The 21,030-nt window shown below is 43.7% G+C and overlaps 1 protein-coding gene across 2 annotated transcripts in view; it reads left to right on the top strand.

The window, feature by feature from the left end:
* The window catches only part of ZMYND11 (zinc finger MYND-type containing 11), a 136,303-nt gene that overhangs the window by 61,723 nt on the left and 53,550 nt on the right, over positions 1–21,030 (top strand). For both annotated transcript variants that reach the window (XM_068238607.1, XM_068238608.1), the window contains exons 5-6: positions 3,026–3,079; positions 10,239–10,400. In XM_068238607.1, coding sequence (XP_068094708.1) covers positions 3,026–3,079; positions 10,239–10,400 — 216 coding nt within the window. The remainder of the gene's footprint in view (positions 1–3,025; positions 3,080–10,238; positions 10,401–21,030) is intronic.

The raw sequence follows: 21,030 nt of genomic DNA, 5'->3' as shown, positions 1-21,030 counted from the left end.
TTCATTGAGGGGTTATGGATGTTTCCATTTAAACAATACCAGTTGCTTGGCAGTCCTGCTGATTTCTTTGGCTGGAGTAGTGGCTAAATCACACACCTGAAACAAGCATACAGCTAATCCAGTCTGACTTCAGAGCACCTGATCTGCAAGCTTGTTGAGGGGCTGTGGCTAAACGTATTAGAGACACAGGATCAGCAGGAGAGTCGGGCAACTGGTATTATTTTAAAAGGAAAAATCTATATCCTTCTCAGCTTAGGTTCCCTTTAGGAAGAGAACATTAACTTTATGCAACGTCCGTTACATAAAATCTTATTGACCATTCCTACTAATTGGGAAATGTAAAATTTTAGAAATTACATTTTAAACTTGCATGTGAGACACTCCATTCATGAGTTTTGTTTTGCCCCTGAGGAATCTCCTTTCATGTGTTCTCATACGTTGTGTCTCCCATTTTTCTCTGTTCCTCTCCCACTTCAAATGTATCCCCTGCTTAGGCTCCTTTCACATCTGACAGTGCGTGCAGTAGCCGTTCTCCTGCACGCGTTATAGCCTGCGGCGTGTCGTCGGGATGTTGTGGTGCAACACAATCAGCGACGGTAGTTATTAATTCACCCGATGGGAAAACCCTGGCTCACGATTAAAAGCTCCCGGGTGCATCGAACCGCAACGCACAGAAACGCAGCTTCAGATGTGAAAGGTACCTTGGCTAACGCAAAGTATTGACTTTGGGTTAAACCGCAGAAAACCGGCTCAGATGTGAAAGAGCCCTTATCCCACTTTACCAACAACCCCCCACCACACCTGCATATTGTTCATGCAACATCCTCTAATTATAATTGACTGTGCTGGTAAGTGACAGTGTGCGCAATCAGCACAAGCCATCGTACATTGGTTATGAGTATTCCTATGGTAATGCACGTCACACGTGTTACCCTAACAGTGCTCACATTATCCATGTACCGCTGATTGCACAACATAAGGTACTGTGCTGGTACCAGCTGTGTGCTGCATGTGCACAGTAATATTACTGAATCAGGCCAATAGTGTGATAGTTTTAAAGAGAACCCGAGGTGGGTTTGAAGAATATTATCTGCATACAGAGACTGGATCTGCCTATACAGCCCAGCCTCTGTTGCTATCCCAAACCCCCCTAAGGTCCCCCTGCACTCTGCAACCCCTCCTAAATCACAGCCACGCTGCTGACAAACAGCTTGTCAGAGCTGGCTGTGTTTATCTCTATAGTGTCAGTCTGCTGCTCTCCCCGCCTCCTGCAGAACTCCAGTCCCCGCCTGCATCCCTTCCCTCCCTGCTGATTGGAGGGAAGGGACGGGGGCAGGGACCGGAGCTATGCAGGAGGCGGGGGAGCAGCTGAGACTGACACTACAGATGTAAACACAGCCTCACAGCATGGCTGTGATTTATGAGGGATTGTGGGGTTTGGGATAGCAACAGAGGCTGGGCTGTATAGGCAGATCCAGCCTCTGTATGCAGATAACATTCTTTAAACACTCCTCGGGTTCTCTTTAAAAATATGTATATATGTTTCCTATAGCATACAGAAGGTAATTTCCTTATGTTATACAAGTTCGTAAAACTGTACTTTAATGTTATGTTAAAATATTCTTTACTACATCACATGTATTTAAATTTTGAACTGTGCACTTACAACTGTATGTATATGTTTCTCCCTTACAAAATAACATTTATCTGGTAACTATAAAAAAAAAAGCGTATTAACTTTTAGTAAGATACATAAACTATATATCAGATTGGAGAGAGGTTTAGGTGAAAGATGGATAGAAACAGAAAAAACCCAGGTACAGAAAAGGACTATGTCCGTTCTTTTATGTCTGTAATCAGCTTCAGAATCCATATACTAAAAAGACCTCCATCTACTGTAGTTTCTCTCCAGTGCCCGGGTATTTGAATTCTGTGTTGTGAAACTTTGATCAAGTGCAGGGGCGTAGCAATAGGGGTTGCATAGGTTGCGACCGCATCGGGGCCCCGAAGGGCCCTCCCTCAACTGCAGTATTAACTCTCTATTGGTCCTGTGCTCATAATAATCACTTCTATAGATACTTTGAATAGTGATAATCATTAACAAACTGTTCCCATCCCCTTCTTTGCAGCAGGTGACACATGAATCCCTATTACCTGCAGACAGTATGCAGGTTTATATAGCAGTCCATTCTGTTGCTATGTGTTATCTATATACTGTATTACATGTATCTGCTTGAACCATAGATAGCACAGTCCTATTGCTGTGCAGTGTCCAGTAAAGACCTTTAAAGAACTTACGAGGTGAAAGTAAGAAAAAAAAGTTAATCACCTGCCTCACCTTTTAAGGCACGGAGGACGCCGTCCGCGCCCTCCGTGCCGATCCGCCAGGTCCCCCCGCTCATTAGCCCCCTGGGCCGGCTGCCGACCCCCACGGCCCGGGTCGGGCTCTCTTGCCTCTCGTAAAATGGCCGCTTGTTGTGGCCGCGGCTGCGCAGTCCGCATAGCCGCTAGTGCGGCTGCGCAGCTCTAGGGTCAACCCCTCCCCCGAACCACGCTACGTAGCGTGGATCGGGGGGGTTGGCCCTAGAGCTGCGCAGCCGCACTAGCGGCTATGCGGACTGCGCAGCCGCGGCCACGACAAGCGGCCATTTTACGAGAGGCAAGAGAGCCCGACCCGGGCCGTGGGGTTGGCACCCGGCCCGGGGGGCTAATGAGCGGGGGGACCCGGCGGATCGGCACGGACGGCGTCCTCTGTGCCTTAAAAGGTGAGGCAGGTGATTACCTTTTTTTTTTTTTTACTTTCGCCTCGTAAGTCCTTTGAGTGATGTCCTACAATTCTGTCTGTTAAAAACCAGCAGACCTCATCAGCTGTGAAGGGCTCCGTAACAGTGAGGAAGCCCTCTGATCTTGACAGGCTTTTCTTTTATCTATTGTTATATATTTTTTTTTTGCCTCTAATTATTTTGCAATCCCTCAAGCATCTGGCAGTTCTGTTTAGCACTACACTTTTTGTAAATTATTGCAGATGAAACATCACCAAATTAACGGAAGAGAGGGAAAATCAGTGAATTCACCTGAGGTTTGTTAAAGTGCTTTGATTTCAAGCTTTGCAAGTATGTAAACCAATATTTTCTTTGTCATTTTCCTTAGTTGAAGTATTGGGCCTGCACTATCCATACATAACTAGCTTAGTGTTATGGGGGTTAATCAATAGAAAGATTAAACAAGGCTCTTGGTTAATTCCCCCCTCTAATTTAACAGTAGGGTGATCTGAACATTAGACTTTAGACTGCAGCAATCTATAACCCTTCAGAAGTGGAAAAGTCTGTAATGTGTTGCTTGTTGCCTTGTGTTTCTCCCTGCTTTTCTTTTTATTATGCCTGTTTCTATGATCTTTGCCTTTCATTGACTTCAGAGGTTCTTTACTAAAGGTGACGATGGTTTGTTGTATGTGTGTTTTTTGTTTTTCTTTGTAACAAGTCTTTTTACCACCAGTGATGGGCTCACGAGTAGATAAGTAGCCAAAATTTGTGATTCTAATGAGACTTAATTGCCTCAGGTGTGTGCATGGGAGACGGGGTTAATTACCCAGATGTCCGGTACTTCTGTGCATATCACACGCTCGCACGCGTCCAATGGGACGAGTTCTACGACTCAATACCGCGCACTTCCTCCTTCCGGCTGAAGGAGGAAGTGCGCGGTAGTGAGCCTATCACTGCTTACCACTTCTAACCTGATCTAGCCGCTTGAAATTTTTTTAATACAACTTGTGTCTGGTGTCTTATTATTAAAGTAATGCCTTCCTCTCTTTAAATTATGGCTAAGATGCCCTAAATACCCTTCTTTTTCAAGACAACTCACAATAGTCACGTGACTACAGCGAGAACAGGACATTTTTGGGCACCAGCTAGCGGCGGAAATTAGGGCACTGCCATAGGCTTCCATTGATTTATAGTTAAGGAGACAATTATTATTGGGAATCAAGGTCCTCCATAACAATAATTCAATGAGGGCCTATGGTGGTGATGTTTCAGTGTTTATTTTTTTATTTTTTTAAATTCCTGTTTAGGTTAGCCATGGGGGGGGGGGGGGGGGGGAGGATAAAGGTTATCCATTGGTGGGGTTGAGGTTAGCTGGGGGTGTGGTTGAGGTTAGCTAGGGGTGTGGTTGAGGTTAGGCATTAGTAGTGGGGGAAGGCTGTAGTAAAATATTGGTATTTAATACCGATATTCTACTATCATTTTTTTCCCACTTTAATAGTAGAATATCAGTAAATTTACTGATATTCTACTATTGGCTTTTCTGGGCAACATTTTTGATGTACACACCTGCCTAAGGGGCTGTTTCTGGCTGCATTGTGCCATATGGGAGGGGATCCTGCTGTGCACACCTTTACCAGAATGCTGGGTGGGTGTGGCCAGCTTGCCATTTAAAGGAGGACTGTAGTGAGAGGTATATGGAGGCTACCATATTGATTTCCTTTTAAGCAATTGCCTGGCAGCCCTGCTCAGCTTTCTGCCTGCAGTAGTATGAATCACGCCAGAAATAAGCATGCAGCTAATCTTGTCAGATCTAACAAAAATGTCAGGAACACCTGAAATGCTGCATGCTTGGTCCAGGGCTAAAAGTATTAGAGGCAGAGGATCAGCAGGATAGCCAGGCAACTGGTATTGCTTAAAAGGCAATCAGCATGCCAGCCTCCATATACCTCTCACTACAGTTCTCCTTTACCACTTTTCACTGAGCTTTTTATGGCAGGTTCCTGGGGTCTATAAACAAGAGCCTGTCTGTTATTTTCAAGATTGAATTAGCAGCAGTGGTCATGTGACTGTCATTTTTTTTTCTTCACAATAAAAGGTGTTTAGGGAAGATTTTAATCATTTAGACCTCACTTACATGACTATAAAGAGGAGGTAGCCATTAATTTAATAAGACTGGACTGGGGCATTGAAGGAGAAGTGTACTTTTTGTGAAGATGAAAAATCAACCCAAAATTGCTCCCAATCAATGAATTCAATCCATCAAATATTCTCTACCCTTCAGATGCTGAATATTTACAAACACTTTTGCTTTATCAGCGGGCTGTATAGCAATGCTGTGACTACTGCCAGCTTCCATTTCCTGTTCTCGGCCTTCATAGTGGTTGAATCTGGCAGAGATTGATGGTGCAACCTGGCCACTTGATTGTTTTCTGGCCTAAACGATCCATGCTGGAAAGATCTCGCTCGAGTTTCCAGTGACTGCGTTCTTTGACCAACAGACCTCCTGACGTGTTCCCCCCCCCCCCCCCCCATTCCATGGAACATATGGACCCCCGATGGCTCCTGCTGAGTGTTGCAAGCTCACCTGTCTCCTGGTGTGCCGCCTCCTGTGTCCGGTGTATTTCTCCATGGACGCAAGGGCCATCTCTACCATATGACACCGCCGCATGTTCTGATGTCAGTGCGTGTGGTGAGGTCATGTGGTATAGGTGCCCCCAGCGTCCATGGAGAAAGACCTGGAGCACAGGAGGAGAGGAACCGACAGACAGGTGGGCCTGTCTTTTATAGTGTACAGACTGCCATTAATGGGTAAGCATTTGAAAAAAATAGTCTTCAGCTCTGTTAAAGCCTGCTAGCACTAAATGCATTTAATTGGGCCTTAGAAGGTCTTGCTGAAATGTTGCCTTTTGCTAAATATAAAAGGAAAGTAGCTATTGCACAAGTTTGCACATCCTCAATGACTGACAGCTTCCTGCTCACACCCCGTCAGCCTGGAACAAGGCCTCTTTGGCTGTCACATGAGCGTGTAGTAATAGAGTGATTGCTGCAGCCACGCCCTTCTACTCACTCGCAGCCTGTCGTAAGGCATGACTTCATATTGGCTGAGAGGGGGGAGTGGAATCTGGTGTTCTCTGAGGGTGTGTGAACTAGTGCAGCGAATATTTCCTGTTTACCTGCAAAAAGCCTGATATTTGTTTACAAAAAACGTTGTGCACTTATAATTTTCATATGTTTTCTAAATCCATACAGATAAAGTGTGCCTGAACTTGGGTCATATGGTAATATGTGAGGCAAAATTATAGCTGCTATATTGATCAGAGGGCAGTTTAGGGCTGATTTGGCATATTTATATGTACTTCAATCTTTTAAAGAGAACCTCAAAGAGTACCCGAGCCTAACATCGGGTACACAATATCAGATACCTTGAGAGGGAAGTCTCAGGATCATCCTAGTGAGGCTTTCCTCCCTGCTGTGTTGTCTCCTGTCGCGGAGCGTGGCCCCCCAGAAGATTAGTGACTGTGCATTGTTGCTAATGCTAACGGGGCCAGGCAGCTCTTCCTCAGTGTGGCGCGCAATTGCCAACCCAGTCTGCATGCGCAGTAAGCCGGAGCCGCTGGCTCAGTGGTACTGCCATATATGGGCGGGCTTGCATGGCTATTGCGTGGCCCCGCATCAGGAAGAAGAGCTGCGTGGGTCGACGTTAGATCAGTGAGCGAAGCCTCAGTAGGATCCAGAGGTTTCCCTCTCTTAAGGTATGTATGTGATTTTGAAGTGAGAGGGAAGGCTGACAGATTTTATTTAATTTTAACCAATACCAGCTGTCTGGCAGTCCTGCTGACTTGCTGCCTCTAATACTCTTAGCCATAGACTCTGAACAAGCATGCAGCTCAGAGGTTTCTGACAAGATTAGCTGTATGCTTGTTTCAGGTGTGTGATTCAGACACTGACCACAAAGATCAGCTGGGCTGCCACGAAACTGGTGTTGTGTAAAAACATAAATTTGGCAACTTCCTTAAACCTCGTTTCAGGTTCCCTTTAAAGTAAATGGGAACCTGTGTAAAATAAAAAAATAAAATTAGCCATATACTTAAGGAGAGGGAAGGCACTGGGGACTATAGAGCCTTTCCGCTCCTCTCGCGGTCCACGCCTTCCAGCGCTGGATTCCCCCTATAGCAGCATTCAAAATACTGCTTTCTGCCGCCGAAAGAGGCTTCAGAAGTCTTCGGAAGCAGAGTACTCTCGAAGATGAGCAGCTTCGTACTTGCCTGCACGAGCACACTGTCTCTCACGCTCTCACTCAGGCGCAGTACAGAGCCACCCATTTTTGGGAGTAATCCGTTCCCGAAGACTTTTGGAACCTCCTCCGGTGTGGTATTCATACACGGGAGCCAGAACTGCAACAAGGGGACCAAGAGAGGGGACTGAGGGAAAGCTCTATAGGACCCAGAGCCTTCCCTCTCCTTAGGTAAGTATATGATTTTTTTTTTGTTTTCCAAGTTCCCATTAACTTTAAAAGGCGTACATGATTCCATTGCTTACTGCCATATTACAAATGCTAAAAATGCTTTCCATGAGAAAATGTATGCGTGCTCAAACACCAAGTTTAACATCTTACAAATCTTAGGCCTCTTTTTCACGAACTGTTGAACTGTGTGCTCAGCAAGCAGTTACCAAGCGGCAGTCAGCAGTTGTGAGAGTTTGAGAGGCATTTCACTGCCTGTCAACAGTTTATGGAAAAGAGGCCTTACAAATACAAATGCGAAGTGCCTGGTTATTGTACTAATCCTCTGCCTCAAATGCAAATTGACTAATAGGGAACGAGTATGCAGATCAGGTGCTCTGGCTTCCCTAGCTGCATGCTTTTTGTGAATGTGTGAAACTTCTCTTCCATATTTATGCAGCACTGGTGTATTTAAAGGGAACCCAAGGTGAGAGGGTATGGAGGCTGACATATTTATTTCCATGTAAACAGCCCTTTTGAACTTCTGACATAAGTAGTGCAAGTCAAAACCCTGAAACAAGCATATGTGTAATCCAGTAAAACCTTAGTCTGAGTTCCTGATCTGCTGCATGCTTGTTCAGGGTCTATGACTAAAAGTATTAGAGACATAGGATAAGGAGACCGCCAGGTAACTGGTATTGTTTAAAAGGAAATAAATATGGCAGCCTCCATATCCCTCTCACCTTGGGTTCCCTTTAAAGGGACCTGAAGTGAGAGACATATGGAGACTGCCATTTTTTTTCAATTTGCACAATGCCTGGCTGATCTTCTGCCTCCAATACTTTTAGCCATAGACACTAAACAAGCATGTAAATCTTTTGTTTCTCAGAAGATTAGCTGCATGCTTGTTTAAGGTGTGTGATTTAGACACTACTGACCTGAAAGATCAGCAAGGCAACTGGTATTGTTTAAGGCCTCTTTCCCACCAGGATGTTGCGTTTTAGGGGACGTTATAGATCGCATAATGTACCCCTAATGCAACGCCTGGTGGTGTTGGAGGAGGACGCTACCTAGAGCTGCGTTATGCAGCTCTTGGTGCACCTTTTTTGTTCTATGCGATGCGGAGACCGCGTGATTTGCGTTACTTGGTCCCGCCAGCCAATCGCTGCACAGAGCGGCCGCTCCAGGAAGTAAACACTGCACGTCACACAGTGCAGTGAATATTAGTTAGCCATGTGGCTGGCCGCGGAGGAGGAGGGAAGACCTCCTCCTCCAACATCACTGAGCATGTGCAAACAGTCTAACGTGGCTTAGCCGCGTATAACGTACTGCATGCGGTACTTTAACTTGACGTGCAGTGTTGCAATGTAACGCAACATGGGCACTGTGAACAGCCCATTTAGTTTTCATTGATGTGAGTTAGGCTGCGTTACAGGCTGCACTAACGTGCGCCTGTAACGTCTATCTGTGAAAGCAGCCTAAAAGGAAATAAATATGACAGCCTCCATATGTCTTACCTCAGGCTCCTTTTAAGGTGTCTGTTGCTAATTTCAGCTAACTTAACTAGTGAAATGGCTCAATACAGTAAGGCCTCTTTTCCATGAGCAGTTGAAGGCGGTGAATTCACCGCCTGTCAGCTCCTCCATCCGTCCAAAGGCTTGTTTGCCCTCAGCACAGGCATTGGACAGGTGGGGGACAGCCCCCCGCCCATGGAGTTGCTGCTGACACGTGCAGTGTTTACATTCAGCTGCATGTAATTGCAGCCTAATGACACTTATGGCCAGCAGCCAGGCAGCTAAACTGCTCTGCAAACATATGCAGTTCAGCCATACATGGCAAAAAGGCCTAAATGCAGTGACTTCCATAGCCTCCACTTTCACTCCAGTCAGGGCACGGTTTGAGGTAAAGTATATTGCTTTGACAGTCTCTGCAGACTTGGCACATCCTGCTCCATTGAAGTCGTTGAAGGGTATTTTACTGACTTATTAGAGACATGACACTAAAGCGCTGTCAGGCCTGATTCATACTACAAGAGCTTGTGATTTAAAAAGCTCTTACTAATGCAATGCTTGGCGTGTTTTCTATAAAATCGCATCGCTGCAGTGAGAACAAACTCCTAGCATTACATTAGCAAGAGCTTTTCAAATAAGGGCTTATAAAAGCCATAGAAAAGCGCTTCGAAAAATCTCTTGTGCTGTGAACCAGGTCTCAGTGCGGCGTACAGTACTTCAGTGTGTGCATGCTTCACAATAAAGAGGGGGCTGACAGAGCCACGCCTTAATGCCCCTAGTAAAGGGAAACAAGTGTCAGGTAATCACCTGCATGGTTGAATATTTTGAGGTGAGCAGTTTTTCTGTACGTCACCTTTAGTAAACCACCCCCCAGCATCTTCAGCAGTGAAATCTTTGATGCTGAGCACTTGTCTCCATCTAGCAGTCTGACACAGTCACCTCCGACTTGTTGCTCTCTCCTTATTTCTGTTTTATAGACTGACTGCATACCTGGCAATGCTAAACTATGATGCAGAGATTTCACTACAGGAGTCACGTGTTCATCCTGAACTTATTCTCAGCATCTAACGTTGTTGATGTCCAAAAGCTTTGGACCATATGCAAAAAAAAACTTTAAAAAAACTGGAAGGATGAAAGAAAAAGCTTGGGAGAGATCTTTCTATTAGTGTGTGTGTGATTGATCTGCCCACTGCATCCCTCCAGTATATAAGGTCCTATAGATATCTATTCCAGAGCAGAAGATCTGCAATGTGACTTACTAACTGTGTGTTTGTGTGGTGAAATGTCCTCTAATCATAGTATGGAAGTGATGTAGATGTAATAGATTGATTCAGTCCCTTCTTCCAACTTTTCCAGAGTTAATAGAAAAAAAGGCAACACAGTGCAGGCTCTTGCACCTACTGAAAGGGTTCACCTCTGATTGATTTTGCTTATGTCTAATTGATTGCTTAGATTTGCTCCTTAACCCCCCGCATAGACATTGTGAATCAGCCATGTCTCCAAATAACATTGTGTTTCTCCTAGGACTGGGAGACGGAAACTCACGACTGGTACTGTTTTGAATGTCATTTACCTGGAGAGGTGGTGATATGTGACCAGTGTTTTCGTGTCTACCATCCTAAATGTTTACCTGATGACTTGAGGCTCAGGGATAACTGTAATCACTGGCAGTGCCCTGTGTGTAAGGTGAGAGGTCTTTCATATTTTTACAATGTATGCAATTGTCTGTTTTACTGTGTATTAAATGATGCAAAGCCTGAGGAAAGTGTGTGTTTGTGGATGCGTAATAAAGCTTAACTGGGGCTATCTGATGTGTTTTATAAGAAGCTGCTGAAATCATGTAAAAAAATATCTGCTGGCTGCCTAGACAGGGCTAGAAAAACCTTTTTTACCTGTGGTCAGTTCTTCCAATACCAAATGAAACACAGTACAGTACAATACTGAGGGTTTTTTTCACTTGAGGTACTCTTAGGCTCCACACTTGCAAAACGTTAGTGCTTTTGCTAGCGTTTTGCTCCGGTGATTTTTGGCGTTTAACTGGAAAAAAAAATCCCCATTCACACTTGGCGATTTTTTTTTTCTTTTCGCGATCACTATAAGCGCTTTTATAGCACTAAATCGCCGGGAAATCGCCTGAAAATGGTGCAGGATACAAATTTGCATTTGGCGATTCGCGTTAATCGCCGACGATTAACGCAAATCGCCCAAGAGAGAACGGGCCCATAAGGTATTATGGCACTAGCTCTTTAAAAAGCGCTAGCGCTTGAACGTTTTGCCGAAATCGCCGGCAAAACGCTCAGATGACTCTGTTGTAATATGTGCATGTAGAGTTTGGCACTGTCTTGCTACCCTTTGTTATGTACACTAATTCACTACTGTACCATCATGGATTCTGGCTTTTTAAGCAGTCTATACTGTACAGTTTTGTTGTCATGGTTACCAATAAGGGAGGGTTTCCTCAATTTCAAACCATCCTTAGGGCCTGAGCCCACTAACGCAGCTGTATCCGCTTCTGTCTGCTTTTTAGCATCTGTAACAGTGATGTGTAACTGAAAAGCGGACACAACTGCATCAGTGGGCTCAGGCCCTTAGTGTGCCCTTTGCTATGCATTTTTATTTTTTTTACCGCTTCCGAGTTCAATTCCGTTACATTTGCATGTTGACAAAGATCAAAACACTTTAGTGGAAAGTCGTTCTGCGATTTAAAATTTTATCACCGGTGCCGTCCTTGCAATTTGAAAATTGTCTCGAAGCACACCTAATAAAAACCATCTCTAAAAAGTAATTTGAGTAGTAAAAGGAAAAGCACGTAGGGTGGCACTAGATGCCCTGGTAGGCAGCCCCAAGGGGGTAGCAGGGGTTAAAGGCTGTGCCTCCGGATCAACCAGATTCAATTGTAGCAAAGGAAGAGCAAACAGAAATCCAGGCACCAGCCAGCAGAAAATGCTGCATACAACTCCTTTATTTTATCCCCAAGATCCCTGGGGATCTTGGGGATGAAATAAATGAGTTGTATGCAGCATTTTCTGCTGGCTGGTGCCTGGATTTCTGTTTGCTCTTCCTTTCCTAAAAAGTAATTTGAGCTTGCAGTCTTTTTTTTTTTTTTTTTTAAATTAGATGGTTATATGCTGCATCTGAAAAAAAAAAAAAATGTAATAACAGTAAAAGACAAAAATAGTGTAACTGGCCTCCTTAAAACAGGAGTTATTTGCGGTAATGTTTTTAGAAGGCAAGTTACACTGAGCATTGCTTTTTAGTAGGAGGGCTTTTCGGTCCCTTTTAGTTCCCTATACTTTCCTTGTGGTTCTGGGTCACCCAGAGTTGCTTGGGTATTCTGTTAAAAATAGTGTGCAATACTGATTATTGCCAGTTTTTTTTTTTTTTTTATGAAAGTGGATTTATTACAAGCAGCCTGAGCTGTGATGATGGCAATGGCGGTCCCATCCATCACCTGTGACAGGACTGCACTGCATGCTCTGTTCCTTTCACTATTGGGGGGGAGGTGCTGCTGCTGTCATCAGATCAGCTTTCAAAGCAAAATACATTTGGAAGGGCACGCCTGTCAGTATAAGAAATGTGATATTGGACACTTCTTGAAAAATGTCCTGTTGATAGTGCTGAATCACTGGTGCATTTAACTCTGAAGTCAAATTGAATGGATTCAGTGTATGGAAGGAAAGTGGTGGTCAGAACACCTTTTTCAGGAGTCCGATGTGCTCGGAGCTGCACTGCAGCTTTTGCTCCCTGCCTTCTTTAGATTTAGCTGGTGGTGGGTCAGTAGGTGTGACCTTCTCACTCCGACAACAGGAGAAACAGGAGACCTGGCTAAATTTCCAATCCTTTTCTTAGAAAAAATGGCTAAAGGCAGTGACAAAGGTCTGTGGCAGAAGCAGTGACACATTGTCTTCAGGTTTGTTTCTTTACCTGCACATTCCACCAGCCCTCTTATCCATATCCAGTTTTATGCACACAAGATGGGCGGGAGCTTGTGCCGGTCACCATGCTGGCACAGCCTGCTATAGGTTTGTAATAGTGATCCTAAAGGGGACCATACACTTAATGATCCGAGAAGTTTTGTATCAGTTTGATACCATTTGTTGGCTAACTTAAAAGAATAAGAGTAAGCAAGCTTTCGGCTGTAAAGCCTTCCTCTGGCTTCAATCCTGTTTGCTTGCAAGCTAATGCAATAGACAGCAGTGTTCTCCCCAGGCTCTTTTAGCCAGGTGCTCCACCCGGCTAGTTTTGGTGAGCACTCGGCTGTCATTGACATGCCTCCTCATCCTCCTCCTATGCTGTAAGCAGAGTTACACCGACCCTGCATTCCACTCCTTGCACTCCACCCGGCTACTTTTTCATGCCACCCGGCTGGAAAAAAATTCTGGGGAGAACACTGAACAGCTATATACATGCAACATCAAAAGGGGAAACACAGATATTTTTTTTCAAGCATAACAACATGTTATTAATATGCCTTAAAGGGACTCTGAGCAGTGCAGAAACTATGGAAAGATGCATATCATTGTAAAGCTCTCTTTCTCCTCTTCCCAATGATATACGCAAGGTGGCGTAGTGGGCAGCACGGTGGCGTAGTGGTTAGCTCTCTCGCCTTGCAGCGCTCGAATCCCAGCCAGGGCACTATCTGCAAAGAGTTTGTATGTTCTCTCCGTGTCTGCGTCGGTTTCCTCCAGGCACTCCGGTTTCCTCCCACATTTCAAAAAACATACAGATAAGTTAATTGGCTCCCCCTAAAAAATTGGCCCTAGACTACAGTACTTACACTACATAATATAGACATATGGCAATGGTCGGGATTAGATTGTGAGCTCCTTTTGAGGGACAGTTAGTGACAAGATAGATAGATAGAGATATATATATATATATATATATATATATATATATATATATATATACTGTATAGCGCTGCGTAATATGTCGGCGCTATATAAATACTTAATAATAATAATATATAAACCGCCGCCCTACGCCTTTTAGTTTTCGCTATTTTCGCAATTGAAATGGCCGCGACTTCGATCGTGAAAATAGAGAAGACTAAAAGGCGTAGGGCAACGATTTACGTGTCGCCAGAAAGAGAGCTTTAACATGATATCCATCTTTCCATAGTTACATTGTATTACACAGGCCGACTTTTTCTGCTGAATGGAGCTGCTGACTTTGAGAAAAAGTCGCCCTGTGTAATACAATGTAACTATGGAAAGATGGATATCATTTTAAAGCTCTCTTTCTCCTCTTTCTGGCAACACCTAAATCGTCACCCTACGCCTTTTAGTTTTCTCTATTTTCGTGATCAAAGTCGCGGCCGCGGCAATTTCAATCGCGAATATAGCGAAAACTAAAAGGCGTAGGGCGGCGGTTTATATATCATTGGAAAGAGGAGAAAGAGAGCTTTAAAAGGATATGCATCTTTCCATAGTTTCTGCATTGCTCGGAGTCCCTTTAGTGAAACAGAACATCTAAATAGGGTAGGAGGTTTATACAATACTAACAGACTTGGGACTCAGACTGTCAGAGAGGCATCGCACATTCTGAGTTCACAAGTTTAGCTAAATTGGTTCAAAGTGGTGGACAAAGGCTTTTATAAGGACAAAAACTTTTTATACTGGTATGAGGCTGATGATCTTTAATGCCAAAACTCTTTCTCAGCCTATATAGCTAAACTTGTGAACTCAGAATTTACGTTGCCTCTGTGACAGTGAGACTAAAGTCTGTTAGTATTGTGTAAATAAGGAGTCTTATCTCAGCTAACAATCTCCCACCCCCTTTAGATGTTCTGTTTCACTTAAAGAGAAACTCCAACCAAGAATTGAACTTTATCCCAATCAGTAGCTGATACCCCATGAGAAATCTATTCCTTTTCACAAACAGACCATCAGGGGACGCTTTATGACTAATATTGTGGTGAAATCCCTCCCACAAGAAACTCTGAGGACCGTGGTACTCCTAGCAGTTTCCTGTCTGTGAACCTTGTTGCATTGTGGGAAATGGCTATTTACAGCTGTTTCCAAAAAATCATGCAGCAGCTACATCACTTGCCAACAGTAAAAATGTCACCATGTGATAAATGTCAGAATGTAAAATCAGGGATTTAAAAGATTTTACAATGGGCAAACACTGACTAAATCATTTATACATAATTGTAAAAATGAAGCACTTTTCTTATTACATTATTTTCACTGGAGTTCCTCTTTAAGGCATCTTAATGACATGTATTTATGCATGAAAAAAATCTATGTATCCCTTTTTGAGGTTAAAAGTATATAGCTGTCTGTTCCATCAGCTTGCAAGCAAACAGGATTGAAGCCAGACGATGGCTTTACAGCCGAATGCTTACTTAAGGCTGCTTTCACAGTGGGACGTTACAGGTGCACGTTAGTGCAGCCTGTAACGCTCCCCCAACGCACAACAATGTAACACAAGTGGGCTGTTCACACTGCCCACGTTGCGTTACATGTAACGCTGCACGTTGTAGTGAAAGTGCAGCATGCTGTGCGTTCTACGCGGCCTAGCCGCATTAGACTGTTTGCACATGCTCAGTAGGGGGCGGAGAGGAGGCGGGGAGATGCCACTACAGTAGCCGCGCACATGGCTACTTAATATGCACTGCACTGGCGGCCGCTGCTTGGCCAGCGGGACCACATGATGCGGAGTGTCTCGCTCCACATCACGTGGTCCCGCCGGCCAATCAGCGCCACTCTGGGAGACCTTATGCGGATAGAGCCGCCTAACGCGGCTCACTCTAACGTCCTCTCCCGCACCACCATGCGTTGCGTTAGGGGCACGTTATGCGACCATAACGTCCCCTAAATGCAACGTCTTAGTGTGTAAGTAGCTTAAGGTACATACACACGTCTGATTTTTTTCGAAACGACCGGTCATTTGGACGTCATATCAGGTGTGAATACAAACAATGGTTCAGCTGATAAGACTGCGTTTGCCGATCCGCCAAGCGGATCCGTCAAAACCAGCATTATCAGCTGAACGACCGTTTGTACACACGCCCAATTTGTCGTCCGAACGACGTGTGTACACACCTTTATGGCCCATTCACACTAGAGTGTTTTGCAAATGGCAAAACACTCAAGTGCTAGCGCTTTTTAAAGCGCTAGTGCAATAATACCCTATGGGCCCGTTCTTACTTGGGTGATTTGCGTTAATCGCTGGCGATTAACGCAAATTGCCAAACACAAATGTGTAGCCTGCACCATTTTCAGGCGATTTCCCGGCGATCGCGTTTCAGTGCTTTAGAAGCGCTAAACGCGATCGCTAAAAAATCGGCAAGTGTGAATGGCGATAATTTTTTTTTTTTTTCAAATGCAAAAAATCGCCTGAGCAAAAGCGCTAGCGGTTTGCGTTTAGCGAGTGTGAATGGGCCCTTACTTTTATTCTTTTAAGTTGGCCAATAAATGGTATCCTGATACAAAACGTCTTTCTTTTACTGATGGCTAATGCTACATACACACTTGAAAGATAGGTATCAGACCAATTTTACCCCCTTCCATGTAGTATGATAGCATACTCTACACAGTCTATTCTATTGAGCTGAACTTCCCATCAGATAGAAATCTTTGCAAGATGCTGCACACAAAGATGCTTTACACATTCAACAGATCAGTATCTGCAAACGATCTGTTCCTGCAAAAGATCCATTCCTGCAAAATGCATTCATAGTCTGATATCTGCAGATCTTCATACACACCTTGTTTAACAGAGAATCATCTGCAGATCAGATCCACCAGGATGGATTTTCAGATCTGCAGATGACTGTCAGATATGCAGATGAATGTCTGTTAAACAAGGTGTGTATGAGTATCTGCAGATCTCATAGACTATGAATGCATTTTGCAGGAACAGATCTTTTGCAGATGCTGAACTTTTAAATGTGTACAGCATCTTTGTGTGCAGCATCTTGCAAAGGTTTTAATCTGATGGGGAGTTCAGCTCAATAGAATAGACTGTGTAGAGTATGGCTCTCATACTGCATGGAAGGGGGTAAAACTAGTTTGATATCTTTCATTTATCTTTCAAGTGTGTACAAACCATAACACGGTACAATACCCTACTGCTACTACTTAATGATCTGAGTATTCTTATATAAGCTGGCCATACATATAGCGATATTGCGGCCCGATTGGACATCCATTTCAAAAATGTTATCAAATCAGATGAAAATCAGTATTGCAACAAGCATGCCCGATCGAACATTCGTCCGAATATGATTGAATGTATCAATTGAGCATGGTGGGAGATCTCGGTCCGACTTCGTCAATGGGGTGCGCGCCATTAATAGCATGCGATAATGCGATGGACCTGCTGCCCCAGCCCCCTCCCTTTCACCCACCAGAGACCCCCAGACATGTCCCGTGTTAAGGTGGTGCTCAAGGGAAACAGCTGACGAGAGTGGGACTCAGTGCAGCTGGAGTAGGTGAGACTACAATGCAAGCGGGGGTTTGGGGAGGCATATTTGCATTTTCATGCTGAAATTGATTGAGAATCAGCCTGTGGTGTATCCTCCTTAGATCAGAGAGAGATCGTTCTCTTGCTTAATATGCCCATGCATTATTGCTTGATATGCCTATGCATCATCGCTAGATGTATGGTGTATGGGCACCTTTTAAAGGATACCCGAACTGACATGATGAGATAGACATTGGTATGTACAGTGCCTAGCACACAAATAACAATGCTGTGCTCCTTTTTTCCTTTCTCTGCCTGAAATAGTTAAATATCAGGTATGTAAGTGGCTGACTCAGTCCCAACTCAAACAGGAAGTGACTTCAGTGTGACCCTCACTGATAAGAAATTCCAACTATAAAACACTTTCCTAGCAGAAAATGGCTTCTGAGAGCAAGAAAGAGGTAAACAGGGGGAATTTCTTATCAGTGAGTGTCACACTGTAGTCACTTCCTGTCTGAGTCAGGACTGAGTCAGCCACTTACGTACCTGATATTTAACTCTTTCATGCAGAGAAAGAAAAAAAGGAACACAGCATAGTTATTTGTGTGCTAGGCACTGTACATACACATTGTCTATTTCATCATGTCACATGTCACTTCGGGTATCCTTTAAGGGAGCCCAAGGTGAGAGAATTATGGAGGCTGCCATATTTATTTAATTTTAAAGAGAATCTGTATTGTTAAAATCGCACAAAAGTAAACATACCATGCGTTAGGGGACATCTCCTATTACCCTCTGTCACAATTTCGCCGCTCCTCGCGGCATTAAAAGTGGTTAAAAACAGTTTTAAAAAGTTTGTTTATAAACAAACAAAATGGCCACTAAAACAGGAAGTAGGTTGATGTACAGTATGTCCACACATAGAAAATACATCCATACACAAGCAGGCTGTATACACCCTTCCTTTTGAATCTCAAGAGATCATTTGTGTGTTTCTTTCCCCCTGCAGCTATTTTCCACTGAAGTGTCAGGCTGTTTCTTCCTGCAGAATGCAGACAGCTCTGCCTGTATGTAATTCCTCAGTATGTGAAAGCCCAGCCAGCTCAGAGGAGGATTTCCAGCTTGTAAAAGATAATAGAACAGAGAGAAGCTGTCCTAATCTAAATAATACACAGGCAGTGTGCAGAAAGGGGCCTGAAGGGGGGAGATGCATCACAGAACCACAACACTGAAGAACTTGGCAGCCTTCCAGACACAGGCTGACAAGTCTGACAAGAGAGAGATAAGTTGATTTATTACAGAGACGGTGATAGTATAAAGCGCTGCAGTAAGCCAGAACACATTAGAATAGCTTTTGGAACTTGTAGGATGATAAAAAACAGGATGCAATTTTTGTTACGGAGTCTCTTTAAGCAATACCAGTTGCCTGGCTATCCTGCTGATCATCTGCCTCTAATAGTTTTAGCCATAGACCCCGAACAATCATGCAGCAGATCAGGTGTTCCTGACATTATTTTCTGATCTGACTAGATTAGCTGCATGTTTCTGGTGAGATTCAGACACTACTGCAGCCAAATAGCTTACCAAACACACAGGAGAAACTCACTTCCCAAACAGTTCTCTGCTGCTTATATAGAGCCTGCAGGCTGCTTGTAAGCCAATCAAGAAGTGCACATACACATGACACCTAGTCTGCAGTGATTGATTCAAACAGAAGCTGAGCTACTACTACTGCAGCCAAATAGATCAGCAGGCCTGCCAGACAACTGTTTTAGAAGAAAATAAACATGGTGGTCTCCATTTTCTTTTTCTCTCTTTTCAGTTGTCATTTAGATTGACTAAACTTTTTGATGTCGGCATGATCTGCAACTCTGCTCATACTGGTGCCTCTATCTTTGCAGAAAGTATAGATCGTTAACTTTGTAGGTGAAATCACAGCCCACCTCCATATAAACCCTGATCCTACTTTTCCACTAGGCCAGGGCTCTGCTTTTATTATTTTGTACAGCACAGTAAATGTTGCTTTTATAATTATTTAGCCTAAAGAAGGAAAGCTGTATGAAATGTAGTCTTGGTTGCGAATCAGTGCAGTTTATTGGAGTTTTTTACTTTTGTTACTTTGGTGGTTTATACAATTAGTTTATAGTGGAAGTGCGTGTTTCAGGAGATGCTGCCCTTATTTGGTGTGATTTCCTTACAGATTATAGCATCCCTCGTCTGTGCGTTGGAGTACCTGAGAAATATTTACAGCTCTTTCCGGGCTCCAGGCGCAGCTGATTACTTCCATAAAGCTCTGGCCTTCCACTTTCAGAGGAGTTCATGTAAGGTTCTCCGATGAGTACCTCAAATGAACTGAACGTCTAGCTTAACAAACTGCAAGATGTTTAATTCAAGACTTCCGCATCTTTGATTGCAAGTACCTTGTGTACTGTGCATTTCTCGTTGCCAAGGCTTAAAGTGGACCTTGGGCTAGGCGCCCACCACATATCAGTAATCACAATTGCTTAGTATTTTTGCTAGCATTTTTCTACAGCAATTTTATAGTGATTTCTGGTGATTTTAGAAGCATTTTTATTTTAGTGCTTGCGTTTGCAGAGCGATTTTTTTTTTTTTTTTTGAAATTTCCATTTTTGTTGGTTTGGCTAGTAAAATAGCTTTTGTACAGCAACCGAAAAGCGAATTTGCAGCTTCTTGTCTTTTGTATTGGAGAGCCATCAGTCTAAAGGTGCGTACACACATGCGACTATAGTCGTTTGTAACAATCGTTCCCCGATCTTTACCAACGACGATCGTTACAAAAAACGAACCACCGACTATTAAGGCAAACGACGAACGAGCCAAATCGCTACAAAAGAAAGTTCTGTCTCGGCGGATTTTAACCAACGACGATCGTTTGCAAAAGTAGTACATCGTTGGAATTGTCGTTCGTACTAGGCTTGACATGCGCATTTCACAATTTCTCTGTGAAACTTCTCATTTTTATGCGCAGGCGCAATAGTTGCTTTACGTGATGTAACGTTCGTTCTAACGATCAGATCGTTACACACCTTTTAAAACTAACTTTACTTAGGTCGTTCTTTCATTAATTAAAAGTTCGTTCGTCCTCAACGAACGATCGTTGTCGCATGTGTGTACGTAGCATAAGAATGCTGCAGGACCCGTAAATGCGATTTCCCTGATGTGTATAACCTACACTCGGTCGGTAAATATAGCTATGTACGTTTTGTCAAAGTTTTTTTTACCCTTATGAACAGTAGGGTCTCGTTTATCGGCACATGTGTGGATTGGCTGATGATAAATATGTTTCATTTTCGGTATAGATTTCAAGCAACCGTGGGCCTAAATGTAACACTAACCCCCAAGGCTGGATTTATACTTTCCAGTGCCCAAGGCCTGCTGCCGTCCAGTTGTCTTCCTCCCCCCAACAGCATTCTGTCCAACACCCTGACTAGTCATCACTGGTTTGCAGGAGGAAAAGCTTGACTAGTAGTCACTGGTATTCATAAGGAAAAGCCTGTTTTAGTGACTTGTGTATATGTTCTCTCTCAGCTGACACATGTTTGTATGTCCTGTCAGAGCAGTGAGTCCCTCAGTGGCGAAGAAGCAGAGCAGTGTTTATCTCCCTCACTGCTGTAATTGGAGACCTGTTGCTCAGCTACCAAAAAGCAACAATTAGCTGATAAGAAAAGTGGAACCCATTACCCGCCATATGGGGCTGAAGTACTGTATAGGTTCTTTTCAACAATCCGATTCTTTTCTCTTCTGTAAATGAACAGCTATCTGTCTTCTGTTTACCTAATTACATGGTCTGTTCCATTACAATATGGTAGCCAAATTCACTGCTTCTGATCTGATAACACTGGAATCTGCCTTTTCAGCACCCAAGGCCTTTGTGGCCTTTCCT

This window comes from Hyperolius riggenbachi, chromosome 5 (assembly GCF_040937935.1).
Source record: "Hyperolius riggenbachi isolate aHypRig1 chromosome 5, aHypRig1.pri, whole genome shotgun sequence".
In the NCBI taxonomy this organism is placed as follows: Eukaryota; Metazoa; Chordata; class Amphibia; order Anura; family Hyperoliidae; genus Hyperolius; species Hyperolius riggenbachi.
Note: the sequence above shows the minus strand (reverse complement) of the source record. Positions and strands in the feature narration are given on the sequence as shown.